The 17645-nt window shown below is 47.2% G+C and overlaps 1 protein-coding gene across 9 annotated transcripts; it reads left to right on the top strand.

The window, feature by feature from the left end:
- Window positions 1-77: 77 nt before the first annotated feature.
- On the top strand, window positions 78-16190 carry TPX2 (TPX2 microtubule nucleation factor). Of its 9 annotated transcripts, none has more exons than XR_011682270.1 (17): window positions 78-5880; window positions 6140-6265; window positions 6455-6563; window positions 7115-7246; window positions 7918-8040; window positions 8464-8597; window positions 8906-9063; window positions 9478-9649; window positions 9766-9904; window positions 10270-10486; window positions 10703-10801; window positions 11474-11650; window positions 11771-11917; window positions 12458-12569; window positions 13225-13412; window positions 13860-14028; window positions 15730-16190. XR_011682270.1 is itself a non-coding variant. In XM_071446965.1 (17 exons), exons 2-17 carry the CDS (start codon window positions 5778-5780, stop codon window positions 13968-13970), a joined length of 2247 nt encoding a protein of 748 aa, XP_071303066.1. In that variant the 5' UTR covers window positions 78-966; window positions 5728-5777; the 3' UTR covers window positions 13971-16190. The 9 variants fall into 9 exon arrangements, 7 of the variants coding, with proteins under 7 accessions (XP_071303066.1, XP_071303065.1, XP_071303067.1 ...); XM_071446965.1 differs by having other exon boundaries at window positions 78-966; window positions 5728-5880; window positions 13860-16190; XM_071446964.1 differs by having other exon boundaries at window positions 78-1340; window positions 5728-5880; window positions 13860-16190.
- The last annotated feature ends 1455 nt before the right edge of the window (window positions 16191-17645 follow it).

Below are 17645 nucleotides of genomic sequence, written 5' to 3'. Positions count from 1 at the left end.
GAGGCTGGGCGAGGAGCGTCGGTTGGACTGCGCGGGGGCACGGAGCGCACGCGCCGTGCCGGCTGGGCTGGTGCGCAGGCGCGAAGGTGCCGGGAGGAGGGCGGAGTACGGGCGCCCCCTGCCGGCCATGGCGGGGTCAGCTCGGGCCTCTGCTCTCACCGCGCCCTGCGGGCACAGCCCTGCCACTGACACGACCGCAAACCCCTCACAGCAGTCTGGTACTAACGTGGGGTGTTGTGTGTCTCCATAGTGCGCAGGGAGCCCGTGGCGGAGTGTGAAGGGAGGTTTATGCGGGTAGTGCCGGAGCACAGAAAGCGACTGTGGCAGCCGAGCCCCGGCGTTAACAGCTGGCTCTGCAAGGCCGCGGGGAAGATTATGCAGCACTTGGGGTCGATAACGCCACTGCGCAAAGGGCACTTTCTCCTCACAGCATCGAGGAACCTAGCCGGTCTTACCAGGCGGTGTAAGCCGCCTTCCCCGGGCCCAGCAGTCAGAAGGGCTGATCTGCTGAGAAGCAGCGGGTGGAAGCCGGGCAGCGGACACTGATAGAGCTGCAGTACCAGAGCCCGGCTCCAGACCGGCCCCACGGCCGCACTGGCTGACACTGGCTCTGAGGATCCGTCCACCAGCCACTGATAGGCCGCCTGAAACGACATTCAAAGAATTGCCTTTTCTGATTGGTCTATTTTGTCCCGCAGTGCGTTATGAGAGTTGTGGTTCGGTTCCTGCCCGCTCATTGTGCACTGTGCACGCACTTACTACATTTCCCGCCAGGCATTGCAGGGAGAGCGCGACTGCATTGCTCGGCGTCTGCTTATCCGGGTCCTCAAGCGGTCCGGCCAATCAGCGCGCCTCAAAGGGCGTGTGCCAGGCGGTGATTGGTGGGTTCGGACTGGCGAGCCCTGTTTGAAATCCGTTAACGGCGGCGGCAGGGGCGCCGCGCGGAGTGGCGGCGGCGCTGCTGAGGTGAGTGCGGGGCCACCGGTCGGACACCCCCGGCCTCACCCCTCTTTCCCCGATCCGTAGCCCTTCCCTATATCTGGTCGTTCGCTTCGGCTGTGGCGATGCGGCTATTCCCCAGGCCTGCTCCGAGCCCAGGTATTGATAACGGGGCCTCGGCTGGGAAACGGAGGCGGAAGGTGGGCTCTGGCCGCTCAGCCCGTGGCCGGAGCCGCCCGCGGCGCCTGGCGGGCGGGCTCGGAACGGAGCCCTGGGGACTGACTGCGAAGCCCTCGTTCCCCGGGGAAGCCGAGCCCGGAGCCCGCGGCCGGTAACGGGAGGAGCCGCCGTGGCGGGGGGGTTCCCGGTACTGGAGCGCTACGCGTGTGCCTTACGGTGGGGTGGGTGCCTCGGCAGTGAAATAAAGCTTTAAGTCTTTAAACCATCACGAAATCTGATGAAACCCTATATTCCACGACGGAAAGCTCTGTAACTTCTTCTCAGTCCAAATCCCGCTTCCCAGGAAAAGGAGGGAAGCGAACCGGGCAAAACCTGGCCCAAGTAACAAAAAAAAAAAAAAGCATTAGGGGAGCTATTTTTATGCGGGGCTTTTTTTAAGCTAGAGGACCTTCAACTTAATGTAACAATTAGTTGAGGCTGTGCTAGCTAAAAATAATTTTATTTTCCTTGAACATCTATTCTTAGAATGTCCCATCTTCATGTCTTCTGAAACTTGTGGGATCTTTTTTAGGGAGCATGAGATGTCAGGGCTGTTTATTTTTGGGAATGGGGGCGGGTCTGGGCCGTTAGCACAGCAAGGGCTGTGCCAGAGCTTTTCCCCTGCCCTGGCTGCCGCTCGGGGTGGTCTGCGGAGCTTTCTGCGGGCTCAGCTCTCACCTGGGGGTAGTTGAAGGCTTTGTCTCCCAGTTTGAGCATCAAATGATGGAACAGAAGCGTTTTGGGGGATGGTGAATCCGTTGTTGATTCTGTGCTGCAGAAAAGCCTAGTTAAACTTTGAGTAAGGGGCACTTTGAGAGAGGAGGGAGAAGCTGTAGATCCAGAGCACTGGAAGTGTTCACTTAACCCTGCTCGGGGAAATGCAAGGATGAAAGGTGACTTTCTGAGGCTGTCAGTGTCATGCAGGGGGAGTTCAGGTGATGGCTTTGTGGTGGGATGGTTCTCAGCAGGCTGTTGTGACAGGACTGCAGCTTCAGAGATGCTCTAACTTATGTATTAACCCCTTTCTAATGCTCCAACTTACATGTTAACCCCTGAAAAGCATCCAGGACCTTTGGATTATTATCCCAATAAAAAGAACAGAGAACTCTGGGTTGCAGGGCAATGAAGAAGCTGCCAGGTGGAATTAAAGCTGCCTGGTTAGTGGAGCATCCTGTGTTTAAGTGGCAGCTGGGGTTGAAGCCCAGCAGAAAGCCCTGGAATTGCTGGAGCACATTCCCATGCAGCTGCCTCAGCCTTGGGGAAGCTTCTCTTGCTTATTCCTGGTTGCCTGTCTTGGGTTCTGAGGCGTGTGGATCAGCTGGCTTTGCGTTTATCTGCTGGTGTAACTTAGAGTAGCCTCTTGTGTGTCTGTTGTTGTTTATTGGGCTTTCTGACCCTGGCAGGATTTGCCATAAGTAACATTTGTAACTTGTGAAGCTCCAGTGGTGTGTTGTGATAAGGCATTATCTCCAGCTCACCAGGACCTTAGCTACACTGCAGAAAGTGCAGATCTCTCTGCCTTCCTCAGGATCCAGACTGGTTTGGGTTGGAAGGGACCTTAAAACTCATCTTGTTCCAAGCCCCCATCACCATTCTGGGCAGAGACACCTTCCAGTGGACCAGCCCTGTCCAACCTGGCCTTCAACACTTCCAGGGATGGGGCAGCCACAGCTTCTCTGTGGGCAGCCCTTGCCAGAGCCTTACCACCCTTACAGGGAAGATTTTCTGCCTAATATCCAATCTAAATCTCTCCTCTTTTAGTTTAAAGCCATTCCCACTTGTCCTATCACAACCTTTCTGTGTCCCTATCCTGTCCTTGCTACTCTCCCACACTCCTCCATTTTCTCTCACTCTGTCCTTGATTTCTCATCTTGGAATGCTGCATCCTATCTCCAACACCACGACCTAAATGGCTGGGAGGATTCTTTGTCCAGGCAAATCGTGCTGTTGGCACAAAATTCCCAACTACATTAAGGCAAAGACACTGAACACATCTGTGATGGAATTGTGTCAGAATTTTAAAGCTAATTTGGATTAGAGAGAGGTGTGAAGTTATTCCAAAATACCTATTGCACTTGCTGTTGGATCAGTCTTATTCTGGGATAGGAGTGCTTGTTCCAACTTAGTGTAATCCTTTTTCAAAGCTAACTAATCTAAACCATGCCAAGGCACTCTTCTGGAACGTGCCAAAGTGTAGTTACTCAAAAGAAACCTGATGTCCAGAGGAACCCACTGCCCGTTCCTCCCTGTGGATACAGCTGTGCTGCTCTGGAGGCACATTTAGGTCAGTGAGAGAGCAGACCTAGAAAGCAAATGAAGCTTTTAATTAAGTTAAGAAATTGGGGGGGTCTTTTTGCAGGAGAGAGGATCAGATCCCCCTTTCCTGCCTGGGCAGCTCTGCAAAGCAGGTGAAAGCTGATCCTGCAGAAGGGGGGTGAGGGTTCCCCTGGCTGGCTGCAGACACCCGCGTCGACACGGGAGGTGATGGATGTGGGGGAGAGCAGGGTCATGCTTTAAATCCACGCCGAGCTGTGTAGGATTACAGCGTGCCTGTAATCACGCCTGGGAAATGCACATGCTGCCTGCTAATTAGGGAACGTCCCTATTAATGAGGGAAAATTTCCACGCCTCCCTTCCGGTGGATGAATGCTGCGGTGGAGAGAAAGAATTTTGGATGGAGATAAATGTGGTTGTGCTGTCAGAATCATGATGGGGTGTTTTAAAATGCCTGCAGGGAGTGGGCTGTGCTTGGCAGAGCCTGTTGGGTTTGCAGATGCCTGGTGGTGGGCACAGGAGTGATAAATCACCGGAGCATTCCTGGCTGATCCCTGTCCCAGCCTGAGTCGGTGGGTGGAGGAGCAGGATGCCTCTCATGAGCTGCTGCTTCACCATCAGTCCTGTTCCAGGCAGGACTTAGAGGATATGTAGGGATTTGAGAAGCACATGCCATGAGTTCATCTGACTGAAATGGACTTTCTGGAGTTCAGTCACAATAACTTTTATCTCCCTGTTGTCTCTTTCAAGAAACAGAGTACGAAACAGGCAGTGATACAATCCTTTTCCTGATTATTCTCTTCTGTCTGGGATAGAGAAGGGGTCAGCAATGAGGTCGGTGATGAGGGTGGTGACACTATGGAATATGGGCTCCACTCAGTAAAAAGCTGCAAACTGCAGCAATGTAGCAGTGGGCACAAGTAGCTGTGAAACATGATGCCCAGAGCTCTGACTCTGACTGGAGAGGGTGAGGGGAGAATGCAGATGACGCATTTGATTTTTAAAAAAGTCTAAAGTGTTGACAGAAATTCTATCTTGATTAAGGGCAGTAGGAAAGCATTTGATTCCAGCCGAGTCTCGAGCTCAGTTACAGTTGGTTTTGGCTCTAATTCTTCTGTTTGCCTTCTTTGGGCCCTACCTTGACATCTTCCCAGCCATGTAGCTGGTGCTTCTCTAATGACGTTCTTGCCTTTAACTATCACAGCTCTGCTCTGGGGAGCTGGAGGCTTCTCAGTGCACCCATCCTTGGGGACCAGTGTTTGTGACCAGCGTGGTACCCCCTAAACACTGCTTTGCTGTACTCTTGACCATTTTCTTATTTATTGAGGAACACCATCTGGGTTTTGAACCATGTGTGGTCGGCCTAGACAGGTGGCTGAGGGCTGAGGCTCTGTGGGTTAGGAATATGCTGCTTTGGAATTGCTTGGATTCATAAAAGAAAAGTTCAGGTGATTTCCTTGGAGAGTGTTTAATAACATCCTTGTGGGCTTTGCCTCACAGCTGTTTAAGGCATCACAAAAGCACCTTTGCAAGAAGGTTTTGTATAATTTCAGGGTTTATAACTTTGTCACTGGCTTTATTCCTGTTCCGTTGAGTTTAATATCACCTGTTGACACAGGGACTCCTCTTGCTGTCAGTGCTTCATTAATTAACTGCAGGCACTGTTTGACATGGGTCACAGTGCTCAGTTTGTTTATAGCCTGGCCAGCCTTGGGCTAGTGCTAAGGAATGCAAGAGGGCTTGACACTGCCCTCCTTCTGACTGTTTGCCCAGTTACAGTGTTCTAGAGAACCCTCTTCCTGCTTTGAAAATCAATTTATTATACTGAAGAGCACCTTTGTATTGTTAGCACTTTTTTGTAGCCCTTCAGAGAGAGAGGCTGTGCATTACAGTGCTCTGGAGTGTATCATCAGATTTGTAAATCTTGTAAGGGTAAGAACTCTTCTTTGTGTGTGGTGAGGGAAGGAAGTGGTAATCAATCACTTTCTGGAAAAGCTTTATACTTTATTCCTTAAAAAATACAATTCTGGCACCCACAGGTACAGAAAAAATCCCATCAAAACTTGATCTTTCTGATAGTTTTGTACCTGCAAATGTCAACAGTGGTGAAATATCCTTAGCTTTGCAGATCAGCAGTAGGATAAAGCTCTGCATTGCTTATGAGGAGTTCTGCCCAAAGGTGTGAAGTGCAAGAAGGGGGGATGTCCCAATGCCTGTCCCAGTGCCTGTCCCTAGCACTCTGCAGAGGAAAAGGGGTGGGGGATGATTCCACTGATTCCCTGTTGTTGTCTAAAGGGCTGTAGCAGTGCAGACAGAGGACTCTTGGGGACAGTGTGACCGTGAAGATGTCTAAGCCAGAATCCCGTTATTCTTTTGATGTCCCAAACATCTGCATTGATTTTGCAACTCTGAATGAGGATGATGTGCACAATGCAGACTCCTGGTTTGGTAAGTTGCTTCCAACCCCTTGACGTGTTCCTTGTTGGGTGACACCTTGGTGTGATCCTTGTTTTAGGCCTGGCTTCTGTGCCAATTAATCATGATGTTGACTGCTTAATTCATCGTGCATGGGGTTTCTTTTGTTCTGTTTTTTTGTATTTAAATTTTGTCATCTGTAACTTGCCTTTGTTAACCTCATAATGATATTCTGGGGTATTGTTAACAATTCCTAACAGTCTGTATAGTGAAAGTCTTTCTCTCCTTACAGATGAAAAAGCCAATCTGGAGAATGTCCCTCCTGCAGAAAATCTGGCAAAGGTCTCACACTGCAGCCCTGCTTTTTCAAAGCCTGATGTTATTCTGTCTTCTGTCCCATCACAAGAAGTAGCAATGAGTAAGCTGGCATGGTGTGGCAGGGAGGGAATAAATTTTGCCTGCTTTTCACTGACAAAATGGAAAGGCCTCTGTCTGGCTTTTGTGGGGCCATCTTCATAAACTCTTATCTACAAGGTCTCCTGTGGTTTTACTTGTTGTTGTTCTGTATATGTGTATATAGATGAGCTGACACTTGCCCCTTTCTCAGGTGAAAACGATGGTGAAGCAGAATGTGCCCAGGGCAACACAGTCCCTCAGAATATCATTGGGTCCCTGGCAACCTGGAGAGCTGCTGCCCCTGCAGAGGCCCCTCAGAGGTGAAATATTTGTGTTCAGTTTGTACAGTGATTGATGATGGTGTCACTAAGCAGGTCCTTGCTCTCAGGATCTGCAGTTCTAAGCTGTTCTTGGGACATCCTGTGGGGCTGGAGTTCTCCAAGATGGAGATGGTGCATTGGGACATCTGATCTGCTGGCTAAGCTGGAGGGGCAGTCTCTAGGGTGGAAATGTAATGCAGTGTCTCACATACTTGTCAAATGAGACTCAGCAGCACCAGGAGCTTCTCTTCTGGAATGTGTGGATATCTGAAACTGAGGTGGCTTATAAAGTTTCTTTGTTTATATCTGCCTGACTTGGGCAGAACTCATTCTTGATATGAATGCAAGGGGCTCTGCATGCTCATATATAGCAAGGAATATTTAGTTTATGGATTGTTAAACTTTAATAAATCATACTGTCTTTGGATTGTTGTGTCAAACACAATTTGTGTGGTGGAGTTAGGGGATGCACTGGCATAAATGTGTTATCCAGGTCAGGTGTGTACTCAGATCTGTGGGAAAACTGACTTCTGCTTTCTGTTCTACTCTAGACCAGGCAGGAGACTGGCTGCAAAGCAGGGGAAGACCCAGCAGCGCAAGCAGCCAGGCAGAATCAAAGCAGAGAGAATTGCTAATGCCCTGGATAATAAGGAAGATGTTCCACCCTTGAAGAAAATGAGACTGTATGTCATCCAAGTCCTTCTGTTTAGGGCTGGGAAAAGGGCTACAACTATTTCTTTGGAAAGGGTTTTTGCCTGTCTGAGATGGTTCTTACAGGAAAGTTAGGGGGTAGTGGCTGGAACTGGTTGCTGATACTGATTTCGTGAATGAGAAATGGCTGTAAATACTGAAGGAATTGCTCTGTTTGGAGATGGACATGTGAATTAAATAAGCATGGGCTTCTTCACCTTCTTACTCAGTGTGTGTCAGCTTTAAATTTGTCTGAACTTATCCATCCAGAAATCATCAGGCAGTCATTAGCTATGAACAAGTCACAGCCAAAATATTTCTCAAATTAACTTAACCACTAAAGTATCAAATGGTGATAAGCTTGAGGTCAGGAAATTGAAGTGTGATCTTTGAAACACTGCTGTATCTCAGTGATCTACAGTGTACCTCCCTTCTCCAGAAAAGTTCCAAAAACTCAGTAATTCATCTTCCCTTCTGCAGCCTTAGAGTACCAGAGAAAGCTGGATGGTCCATACCTGGGCCTGGGGTGAGGTAAGGCCAGCCTGGCATACCTTAGACCTCACCAGGTGTTGGGATGTTATGCATGGTGGTGAGAGCTGCAGGTAGTAACTTATTTAGAACACAGTTAATTGAAGGGGTTTGCCCTAACAACTTTTTCTCTTAGTTCTGGTAGCAGAGAGAAGGTGACAGAAACGTCCACAAAGAAAGAGCCCCTGCAGGATCCTGACCTCTCTCCAGGGAGAGGGAAAAGCAAACAGACCATGCCCTCCACGCCAACAATGTTGAAGTACGTGGCTTTCTTGTGACTTATGTGCTAATCACAGTTGATTTAGGTGACAGTCCTGGCTGTGTGTTTTCAGCTTCAACTTAGCATGTGATGGTATCACATTTAGTAAACACTGGGTCAAGACAACAGTATTAGGATGAAATGTACTTCACTGGCTGAACCACTGCACAGAAAAGCTTTTGCTTTTCTTTTGAGGAAAAAGTTGTTCTTCCTAATGGGTTGAGAATGCACACAGCAAATGGGTCTGCAGAATAGCAGCTGGCTGTGAGATTTCTTGAACAAACAAATCCCAAGCAGATCTCTTTTTATAACTGGTGATGCTCCTACAGTGAGGCTGGACATAAGCATATTCCTTGCACAAACATCATGCTAATAACCAGGGAAGCAGAAAGGCATATCTTAGTTTTTAATGTCTTTATGCAGGAGGACCAAACCTTCTAGCAAGGCAAAGAGTACAGAGGAGCAGGAGCTGGAAAAGATGCAGCAGTTGCAGCAGGAGGTTATGGAGCTGCGGAAGAAGAACGAGGAGTCTCTGAAAGCAGCTATTGCTGGAGCAGGTGGGCTCTGCCTGAATTGCTGAATGAAGCTGCATTGGGCTCAGCTGGAGAGTGCTGCACAGAGCTGTGCAAGTACCTTTGAAAACAAGCATTTCAGACTTTGCAATAACTATTAGGAGCCATTTAATGTAGATCAGCCCCTAAACTGCCTGGAAACAGGTGGGTTTGGATTATGTCATGTTTTGAAATGTTAAAGATGAGTTCTCTAAAAATTTACCTAGTTGTTAGAAATTAAATGCTTTTTTTATTTCTACAAATTGTACCCCACAGCAAAAGTCTTCCAGTCCTTACATGTTCTTTTTCTCTAGGACAACCCGTGAAGAAACCTGTTGGTCAAGTAACAAAGCCAATTAATTTCCACTTCTGCACAGAGGATAGAATTAAACAGAATGCAGAAAGCCAGCCTGGGAACGAGTACAAGGAGCTGGATTTTGCAGCAGTCCTGAGGAAGCATCCCCCTTCTCCGGTGAGAGCCAGAGTGTTGCCAGCACTCAGCTCACTGATTCTTGCCATCACCTCCCTGCTGCTTGTGCAATGCTTGGACTGATACCCACAGAGAGGTTACCACAGGAGGCAGGTGTTGTGCAAATGTGACTGCAGACTTCCTGTGTCTCTGTGTTGCCACAAGACTCCAAAGAAACCTTGTGGAAAAAGGAGCCCTTTAATGTCAGATCTTCCAGTCACTCCACTTTGTGCTTTAATCTGCTCAATAGAGTTTCCCAATATAACTTGTGCATTTTCAGACTGTTAACACTTGTGCTTAATGTGAGGTGAGGTGTTTTTTGCAGTGAGAGGAAGGGACAGATACTGTGCGTCAGTGGGGAAAGGAAATGTCATCAAAACCTCCTGGCCAATACTGACTCTGGTTTTCTGTCTCCAGGTGCGAATGCCAAAGGGGCACACTGTCCCCAAACCTTTCAATCTGTCCCAGGGAAACAAAAGAAAACATGAAGAACCCACAACAGAATATGTGTCATTTGCTGAGCAGGTAGAAGCATTCCAAAAGCGCACACCCCCTCGTTACCATTTGAGGAGCAGGAAATCTGAGGAAGGTGAGTTGTCCTGGCTGTGTCCAGAGCAAGAGATGCTTTGACTACTCTGAGCAAATGGCCTGTGATTGTTGCAGGCCTTGCCATTAACTGCTGGTCTCTGTGATTTGAATTTGTAGGCTCAGTTTCAAAAAAGCCAGTGAAGGCTGGGCCCACACACCCCAAAACACCAGTGCTGCGAACGAAGCAGCGCTCGAGACCTGTCACCTGCAAAACTGCTGCAGAGTTAGAAGCAGAGGAAATAGAGAAAATTCAACAGTAAGTAAGGGCTTACCCTAGTCCTCCAGGGAATGATTGAGATTCCTTTAGGTTGTTCATAATTCTTTAGCTCTGATTGTAGGGGAGTGAAATATAAACAATTCATTTTGAAGAACGTGCTCTTAGGAGAGCTGATCTTGGGTTGAGTACAGTTTATGATGAGTAAAGCAAACCCAATATAGCAATGCAGCCTGCATGCACTTCAAAACTTGCCTGTAGGCAAAGGTTTGGATTTCTAGGAAAACAATCCATAAGATTTTCCTTATTAATCTTGCTGTTTTGAAGGCAAAGGAAGAATTGCTAACTGTAGCTGCACACTAACATACAATGTATAACTGGTGACTGTCTCCGTTGTTCCTGCATAGGTACAAATTCAAAGCACGAGAAGTCAATCACAAAATCTTTGAGGGTGGGCCACTCCTGCCCAAGAAACCCCCTGTGAAGAAGCTCACCCAACCTATTGGCTTTCAGCTGGAAATAGAAAAAAGGATTCAGGAGCGTGAGAGTAAGAAGCAGCAGGAGGAAGAGCGCTTTGAATTCCATTCCAGGCCATGTCCCACAAAAATCCTGGAGGATGTTGTGGTAAGAAGTTTAATAATACCCAGGCTTGGGAATTGGTGGCAATGAGCTTCAAACTGTTTCTAGCTATGTTGCATTATGTGTTTAACAATCTCAGTAAACAGTGCCTGTCATTAGGTAAGAACCACAGTAGGTACATCCTGTGCTGTCAGGTTGTTTCTCTGAGGCGTTTTCTTGGCACTTGGCCTTGGGTAACTCCTTACTGGCTTTTCTGAACAGGGTGTTCCAGAGAAGAAAGCACTTCCTATTACAGTCGCCAAGTCTCCAGCCTTTACCTTGAGAAGCAGGACCCGTGTGTCTGGCAGAGAGGAGGAAAAGGTAAAGTTGTGACAAGGCTGGAGCCAGGCCCAGCTCTCACTGCAGTGCCTGCTGTGCCTCTGGATGTGGGTGGGATGCTCTGGGGCTGGAAGGCCCTTCCTTCCCTCCTGTGAGCAGTTCCTCCAGTGGTTACCTTTGCCTGTACCATTCACTTGAAACAATCTGGTTATTGCTACTCATTTTACAGAAACTAAATTCTCATTAAAAATGAAATAATTTAAATGCTAGGGCACTGATGAGGGTTTCTGAGGTGTTACTGCTATAAATGAGGAAGGTGAACTGCTTAGATTTCTCATCCTTCCCTATTCTGTCACTGAAGGCAAATATTACACATGACCTTTCTTCTCCCTGAGGTGGGGAGCAGGATTCTGAAAGCTTCACATCCTTCTTCCTTTCCTTCTTGTCAAGAGGATATTAAATAATTACAGTCTAATTTGAATGAGTACTAGAATTGAGAGTGGTTTCACAAAAGGAAGAATTGGGCCTGTGGTTGAGGATGCCAGTAAATTGGTACTTCTTGGATTCCTAATTTTTGCAGTGTCCACTGTTTGTGTGACCCTGCTGTGCCCCTTATCAAAGGAGCTCATTCAAAACTCTTTGTGGCTTTGCTTGGCAGGAGTTGCAGCCTATAGAAAAGTAAAAAAACAGATCCTAATGCTGATATCCCTTTAGGAAAAAGAGGAGGTGGCTGTGATCAAAGCTAATCCTATGCCACATTATGGAGTTCCCTTCAAACCCAAAATGCCAGAGCAGAGGCACGTGGAAGTTTGCCCCTTCTCTTTCGATGCCCGGGACAGAGAGCGACAAATACAAAAAGAGAAAAAAATAGAAGAACTACAGAAGGAAGAGGTAAGAAACAAAAGCTACCTTGGATTCTACTCCTTCAGTAAAAAGAGTGTGATAGGATTTGCTATTGTCTATTAAACCTCCGGGGAAAGGACAAGAAATATTTTGAGTTGTTTATTTCAGGTGCCGAAGTTCAAAGCGCTGCCTCTGCCTTACTTTGACCAAGTTAAACTGCCAGAAAAGAAGGTCAAAACTGCAACTCAGCCTGAGCCATTCCATCTGCAGGTGGATGAACGGGGAGCTGCCAAACTCCAGAGCTGGAAACAGCAGGTAGGATGAAAAGGGTAATGGGAATGACCAGACCTAAATCAACTGGAGTTGTGGTTGATTAGAGAAACTGTCCTCCTTGAAGTGAATCAGTAGCTGAGTTGGAATTTTTCTGTACTTGGCATGAGACTTGTGCTATTGGGTTAAGGATTGGTCAATGGTTTGTTTTTATTTTTCTCACTTAGTGGTAAATTATGGGATTTACCACAATTGTATGAACAGCTGTGGGGCATTTTCTAAGCACCAGCTCTGTGCAGCTGAATCTCTTTGCTGACTATCTCCAGGAATTTATTGTCACATAAATAATATACTTCTTTTCTCATGTGAAGTCTGCAGTGGACACCTGAAACTTTCTTCAGGCTATTTTTTGGCAAAGCAACTGTCAGGCAACAAGTGACACCAATTTTTGGCTTTAGTATAATTTTGTATGGAAATTATTTGACTAAGTCAGCATGGCTTTTCCAGTGTAGGGAGTGCTGGAGTCTGGGTCAGGAGGAGATGGTCTCTTTCTGTCTGCACTTGATGTGCTCTCTTTTCTTGCAGCTTGAAGAGGACTTGAAAAGGCAGAAAGAGGCAGCCTGTTTTAAAGCTCGTCCCAACACAGTGGTTTACCAGGAGCCTTTTGTGCCCAAAAAGGAACATAGGATGCTATCAGGTGGAGTTGCAAGTACTTGCTGCACGGGTTTGGCTGATAGCTCAGAACTGAGGCAATTGAGTCATGTTTTTTTCTGGCTGTTGCCTCTTCTTCATCAGCACAGCCGATAGAGTCTTGCATTTAATCAACTAATTGCCTAACAGCTTGTGTCCCCTGGGAGCAGGGGGATTTCCTCTCCACCCCCCTGTCCTGCTCCAGCATGGCAGCTGTATTTAGAAGCTCTGCTGCAATTGGCAGATGATTGATGTGTGCCAGCTCAGGATAAGGGTACTGAGAATGTGAGGAGCTCCCTGCAGAGACAGCTGGCATTTCTGCAGCGCTGTCACTCTTTCCCTCCCGTTTCTAGTGAGATGAAGGCATTTACTGCTTGGGTAGGCTGAGATTTGTAGAGCATAAAACCAGCCAAAAGCTTGTTTGTACTAACAATTGTGTGCTTGCTCCCTCCCATGAGAACACCCATGATGGGGTGACGTCTGCATTAACACTGCTCACGTCTGGGAGTAAAGTTTTCTCTTTTCCTGAAGCCTGGAGGTATCTCCTAACCACCCTTGCCAAGGGGAAGCTCTCCAAAGGGAGGCTTCCATTGACATTAGTGCTGCTCTGCTTTACCTGACTGTCTTTGAACCAATGTTATCTCCTCTATTTCTAAACTTAGAGAGCCTTTCTGGTTCTGTAGTTCCTGAAAGCTTTGAGCTGGCAACAGAAAGAAGAGCAAGAGAACGGCAAGAATTTGAAAAGCGATTGGCAGACGCAGAAGCCTTAAAGGAGAGGTATGAGGAGCAGATCAGGCAGGAACAAGAGGAGCGTGAAAAGGAAGAAGTTGCTAAGCTAAGACAAGAAATGGTAAGTGAGCTGTTTGTGAGCAAGGGCTATAAAGTAACCCAAAGGAATGTGGGAATATCCTTATGGAGCTAATGTCACAGTTGAACTGTGCTAAAACTGCCTTTTCAAGGTTCCCTTTTGCAAATTGATGACTCACTAACTTCACAACTGGTTTAAAAAAACCAAACCTACAAAACGATGCAAACAAAGAAGGCAGCTGTGCTGAGATGGCTGAGTTTTGGAGCTGCACATGTGTAGTTATCAAAGCAGAATGATCTTAGTAAAACCCACAACCCCAGCATGTGCTGTGCATTTTCCCACTACCTCACTCCAGTGCCCAGGGTGGTGTGGTGGTCTCAGGCAGATGCTTACCTTCACTTCATCCACAGCTCACCTGCAAATTTCAGCTTCATCATAACTGCAACCATTTGCTTTGTTTTGCCTTTGCTTATATTTATTTTTCCACAGGTTCACAAGGCAAACCCAATACGCAAATACCGCAGCCTGGAAGTGAAGTCCAGTCATCAACCACTGACTGTGCCAAAGTCTCCCAACTTCTCAGACAGATTCCGATGCTGATGAGCATCCACATCCATGTGACAACTGCTGGGAGATCCCATCCCTCTCCACTCCCTTGGTAGGGAGAGAGGGAGCAATTGTTTTTCCATGACTGCTCAGTCTGAACTCCTATGCTTGGTTTCATTGTTGTACTGAGTAGTTAAAATCTACCTGAACCTGTGGCATTTCAGCAGTGCCTCCTGGCCTTGCTGTGTATACAGACCCCATCTTCTCTAGAGACTAAACCAGGTTTTGATATTGCATACAGATATTTTATACCTAACTAAATAAAAATTCCTAATCCGCTCGCTGTCTCTGGCTAGTGGGCTGAAGCCCTTTCCTGCAGAAGAGTTTTTGATAAAGACTGGCCACACAGATGTGTGCATCTGGCACAGCTGTCTTATGTTTTTACACTAAGTGCTATTTTCAAGTGTCTTGTTTTTTAGCATTTTAGTCTACATTTAGCTTGAATTGTGTTAAGTGAGGTTCCTTCAAGCCAGTGTAGCGCGGGTCTGGCCTTCCTTGTTGATGTTTAGATGACCACAAATATAAATCTTGCCCACGCTTAAAAGTAATTCTTTGTGTAAATTAGAGTATTAAACCATCTTGCTGTTTTATAGCTGAAGCCCTGTTTGGGGAGCCATTTATCTGGCAAGTGACTTGCTGTGAGCTGCTGCCCCAGCTTCTGCTAGTGCAGGTCTCTTGGCTACAGAGCCATCAGCATCTCTGGCTAGTTTGGGCAGCGAGCAGAACTAAACAGCCCAAGTGCTCAATTGTGTTGGAGGACAAAACTGCTGGCATTATGAAGAGTGGACACATCTAGATTAAAGTTTTAATAATTATTTCTTACTTAATATTGTGCTCTGATTTCTTACTTTTATATTTTGCTGAAATACCTGCTCACACTCATGAGCAGGGCTGCTTGCTACTGTTGTGCTGCTTAGTAGAGGGGGAGAAATGGAAATTTAGAATTAATTTGTCCTAACCGGACAAACTTGGTTATTTGGTGGTTATGGAAAACATTTGCTTTCATTTCTTCTGAACTGGGATACTGTTGAAGAAGTACTCCCAGAATGTGTAGCTTTTTGTTCAGATTTTTGGGTGAAAAAGAGAGTTCAAACTAGGTGTTAGATTCCACCTAAGGGGGTGCTTAGAGATGCTGTCTCATTCTTGCCAAAGTACATCAAGGAATTGCTATTTTATCCTAGATTGAGAGAGATAGCAGTGGAAGAAAGTCCTTAGAGACCTAAATTCCAAGATGAATGTTTATGGGACCTGAGAGATGATGTTTCTGCAGGAATTCTCCTAAAAAGTGGGATGCCCAAGAGAAGTCATTGCAGAACAGCTGGGGTCTCTATGGGAATGTTTTCAAGAGTACCAGCCTCAAACTTCAGTGCTGGGATTAAAAGAGGAAAAGCCACCCACACTGAAATACAAGGATTCTTCAAAAAAATTAAAGGTTTTATGTAGTTAGAACTGAGGAGCTGGAGAATGAGAGCCTTGGGGAAGTACTAAAGGATGAATGACCCCATGGCAGTGTAGGTTCTTGGAATTGGTGAGCTCAGACATGGCTCCATTTTGCTCAAGTTTCAGCTTTTCCTTCCCTTCTCTTGAGGATCTTTGTGTAGCTGTGGCAGAGGTTGGCCCAAAAGTTTGATCTAATTACCCAGTCTGCCTTCAGCCACATTTTTCTGACTTTGCTGATAGCCCCGTGTTACTGAGCTGAGAGTTACAGGACAGCCAGAAAAACTGCTGTCACTGCTGCTGTCACAATTTGCAGGGTGGCTGGAGCACAAGGGACATGTCAGCATCCTCTTCTTGAAAATGAAAATCCATGTGGCTCTGACCTGTCTGCCTTAACCCCATTTCTGTCATGGTGGGGCTGTTCCCTGTGATCTGCTACTGGCTGGGGACATCACAGAACCTCAGATGTTTTTTCCTCGAGTGCCAGCTCTGGAGAAGGCAGCGTGTGGGCAGCAGAAGCAGCAAATATTTATGATGAGTCAGGAGGAAGCTGGAATGATGATGAGCTGCTGAAGAATGTGAAGGCAAGCAGGATCATGAGGCCGTGGAACTGGAGCAGCCACTAAGCCCTGAAGGATGAAGCAGCTGGATTTCCCTGATGGCCCTACATGGCCTCTTCTGCCTTGAGGAAGGGGTTGTGTGCCTGACAGCTTGGCAGTGTTTTTTCCCCAATGGTATCATTTGGGTCTAATAAAAGACATTACATCTTCCCCCAGACATGGGCTCTTGTATTCCCCACTGCAAACAGGGGCAGGAGCCTCAGGCAGCTGTGCCTCCAAGGCTCTGGGGTGTTTGTATGGGCTTGGAGTCACCCACCAAGTTCTCATGGGCTGGGATGTGGGACCTGTTCTCTTAATTAGGGGGGAAGTGGTGACATGGTGGGAAAACTGCTCGAGTGTACAAAGTATAAAAATCATGTCCTGAAGGAGCTGAAGGATGTTGGAGAGGATGGGATTTGGCCAATGCTTCAGCAGGAAAAGGGTGGTAGGTGATTTTTCTGCTGGAGAGAACAAATTTACAAGATGGGAGCAACAGGCTGGGATTTAACTAAGTGCTGTTGCAACACCTCCCTTTAGAGTCAGGGTAGGTTGAGAAACTGATGTGAAATCTATATTCTCTGTGTGGATTTTGCAAACACATTTTTGTATTCCAGTACTCAAAGGTCATCACCCTTACGTGCATGCCCTTGAGAGCAAGGATTGGGAGGAGGAGAGAGGAGATTGGGCACAAAATCTTCCTCTGCTCTTCTACTTGGGCTGTACTCAATTTGTTATCAAAATAATTTCCTGAACACAGACTAGAGCTGGAATTTAAAGGTAGCCAATGTTTTCCTGGACTTCCATGTTGATTGCAAGATCAAATTATCTGGTGAATAAATTCTTATGAAAAGGCTTGATGATGCTCTCAGATCACAGCTTTGCTTCTCCCTTCTGTCTCCACTGGGAAACCTTTGCAGCTGCTTGTGTGACCTGGCCTGAACCTGTCAATTCCTGGGTCTGGGCAGGTCCTGGTGCTGCTTCTGGCGGCCACATCACTGGATGCTCTGTTGATGATGTTGGGATTTTTCCTTGTCTTTCCCCATCACCTTCCTGACACCTGTCATGACACGATGGTGGAAGCCCTGGTTCTGATGGAAGCAGCGAAGCCAGATAACCCGGCGGGTTTGTGTTTCAGCAGCATGGCTGGGATTCAGGTGGGGATGTTGTTCAGCCTTCCCTGCCGCTCGATTTAGCAGGGGTGTCGGGTTTCCCGGGAATGGGCTGGCTTTGGCCCCGCAGAGCCTCCCTTCCCAGGGTAAACGTAAAGGTTAAAGTGTGCTGCCGCAGTTGTGACAACGGCGTCGCCAGGGAACAGCGTGCTTGAGGCGCTGCCAGAAAGCCCCAGGACAGGCTGTTTCCCAGCTGCAGCCAATGTAGGCTCTGGCTTGAGTTCCTGAATGGGAAGGGAGAAAAAAAACCCCCAAGCCCAGGCTGAGAAGCCTGGGTGGTGGCTGGTTTGCAGAGCCCCAGGGCACTGTGTTGCTCCTTGGGCATGTGGTTTTGGGCCAAGGCATCTGAAATCCTGGGGTGGAACTGCCCTTCAATTCTACAATTTCTTCTTCCCAAAGGTCTGATTTCAGGTTATTTCTCTCTGCCCACAGATGAATTTTATCTGTGGTAATGCCAAACCATG

The sequence above is a fragment of the Agelaius tricolor genome, unplaced genomic scaffold, assembly GCF_023055355.1.
Source record: "Agelaius tricolor isolate 1412-34295 unplaced genomic scaffold, bAgeTri1.0.p SCAF_23, whole genome shotgun sequence".
NCBI classification, from domain to species: domain Eukaryota; kingdom Metazoa; phylum Chordata; class Aves; order Passeriformes; family Icteridae; genus Agelaius; species Agelaius tricolor.
Note: the sequence above shows the minus strand (reverse complement) of the source record. Positions and strands in the feature narration are given on the sequence as shown.

Excerpts from the sequence above, each read along its gene's own strand:
- TPX2 (XM_071446965.1), top strand. The coding sequence starts at position 5,778 with ATGTCTAAGCCAGAATCCCGTTATTCTTTTGATGTCCCAAACATCTGC. Across the intron at positions 6,266-6,454 it reads ATCACAAGAAGTAGCAATGA|GTGAAAACGATGGTGAAGCA; the intron begins GTAAGCTGGCAT and ends CCCCTTTCTCAG. Across the intron at positions 11,918-12,457 it reads TCCAGAGCTGGAAACAGCAG|CTTGAAGAGGACTTGAAAAG; the intron begins GTAGGATGAAAA and ends CTTTTCTTGCAG.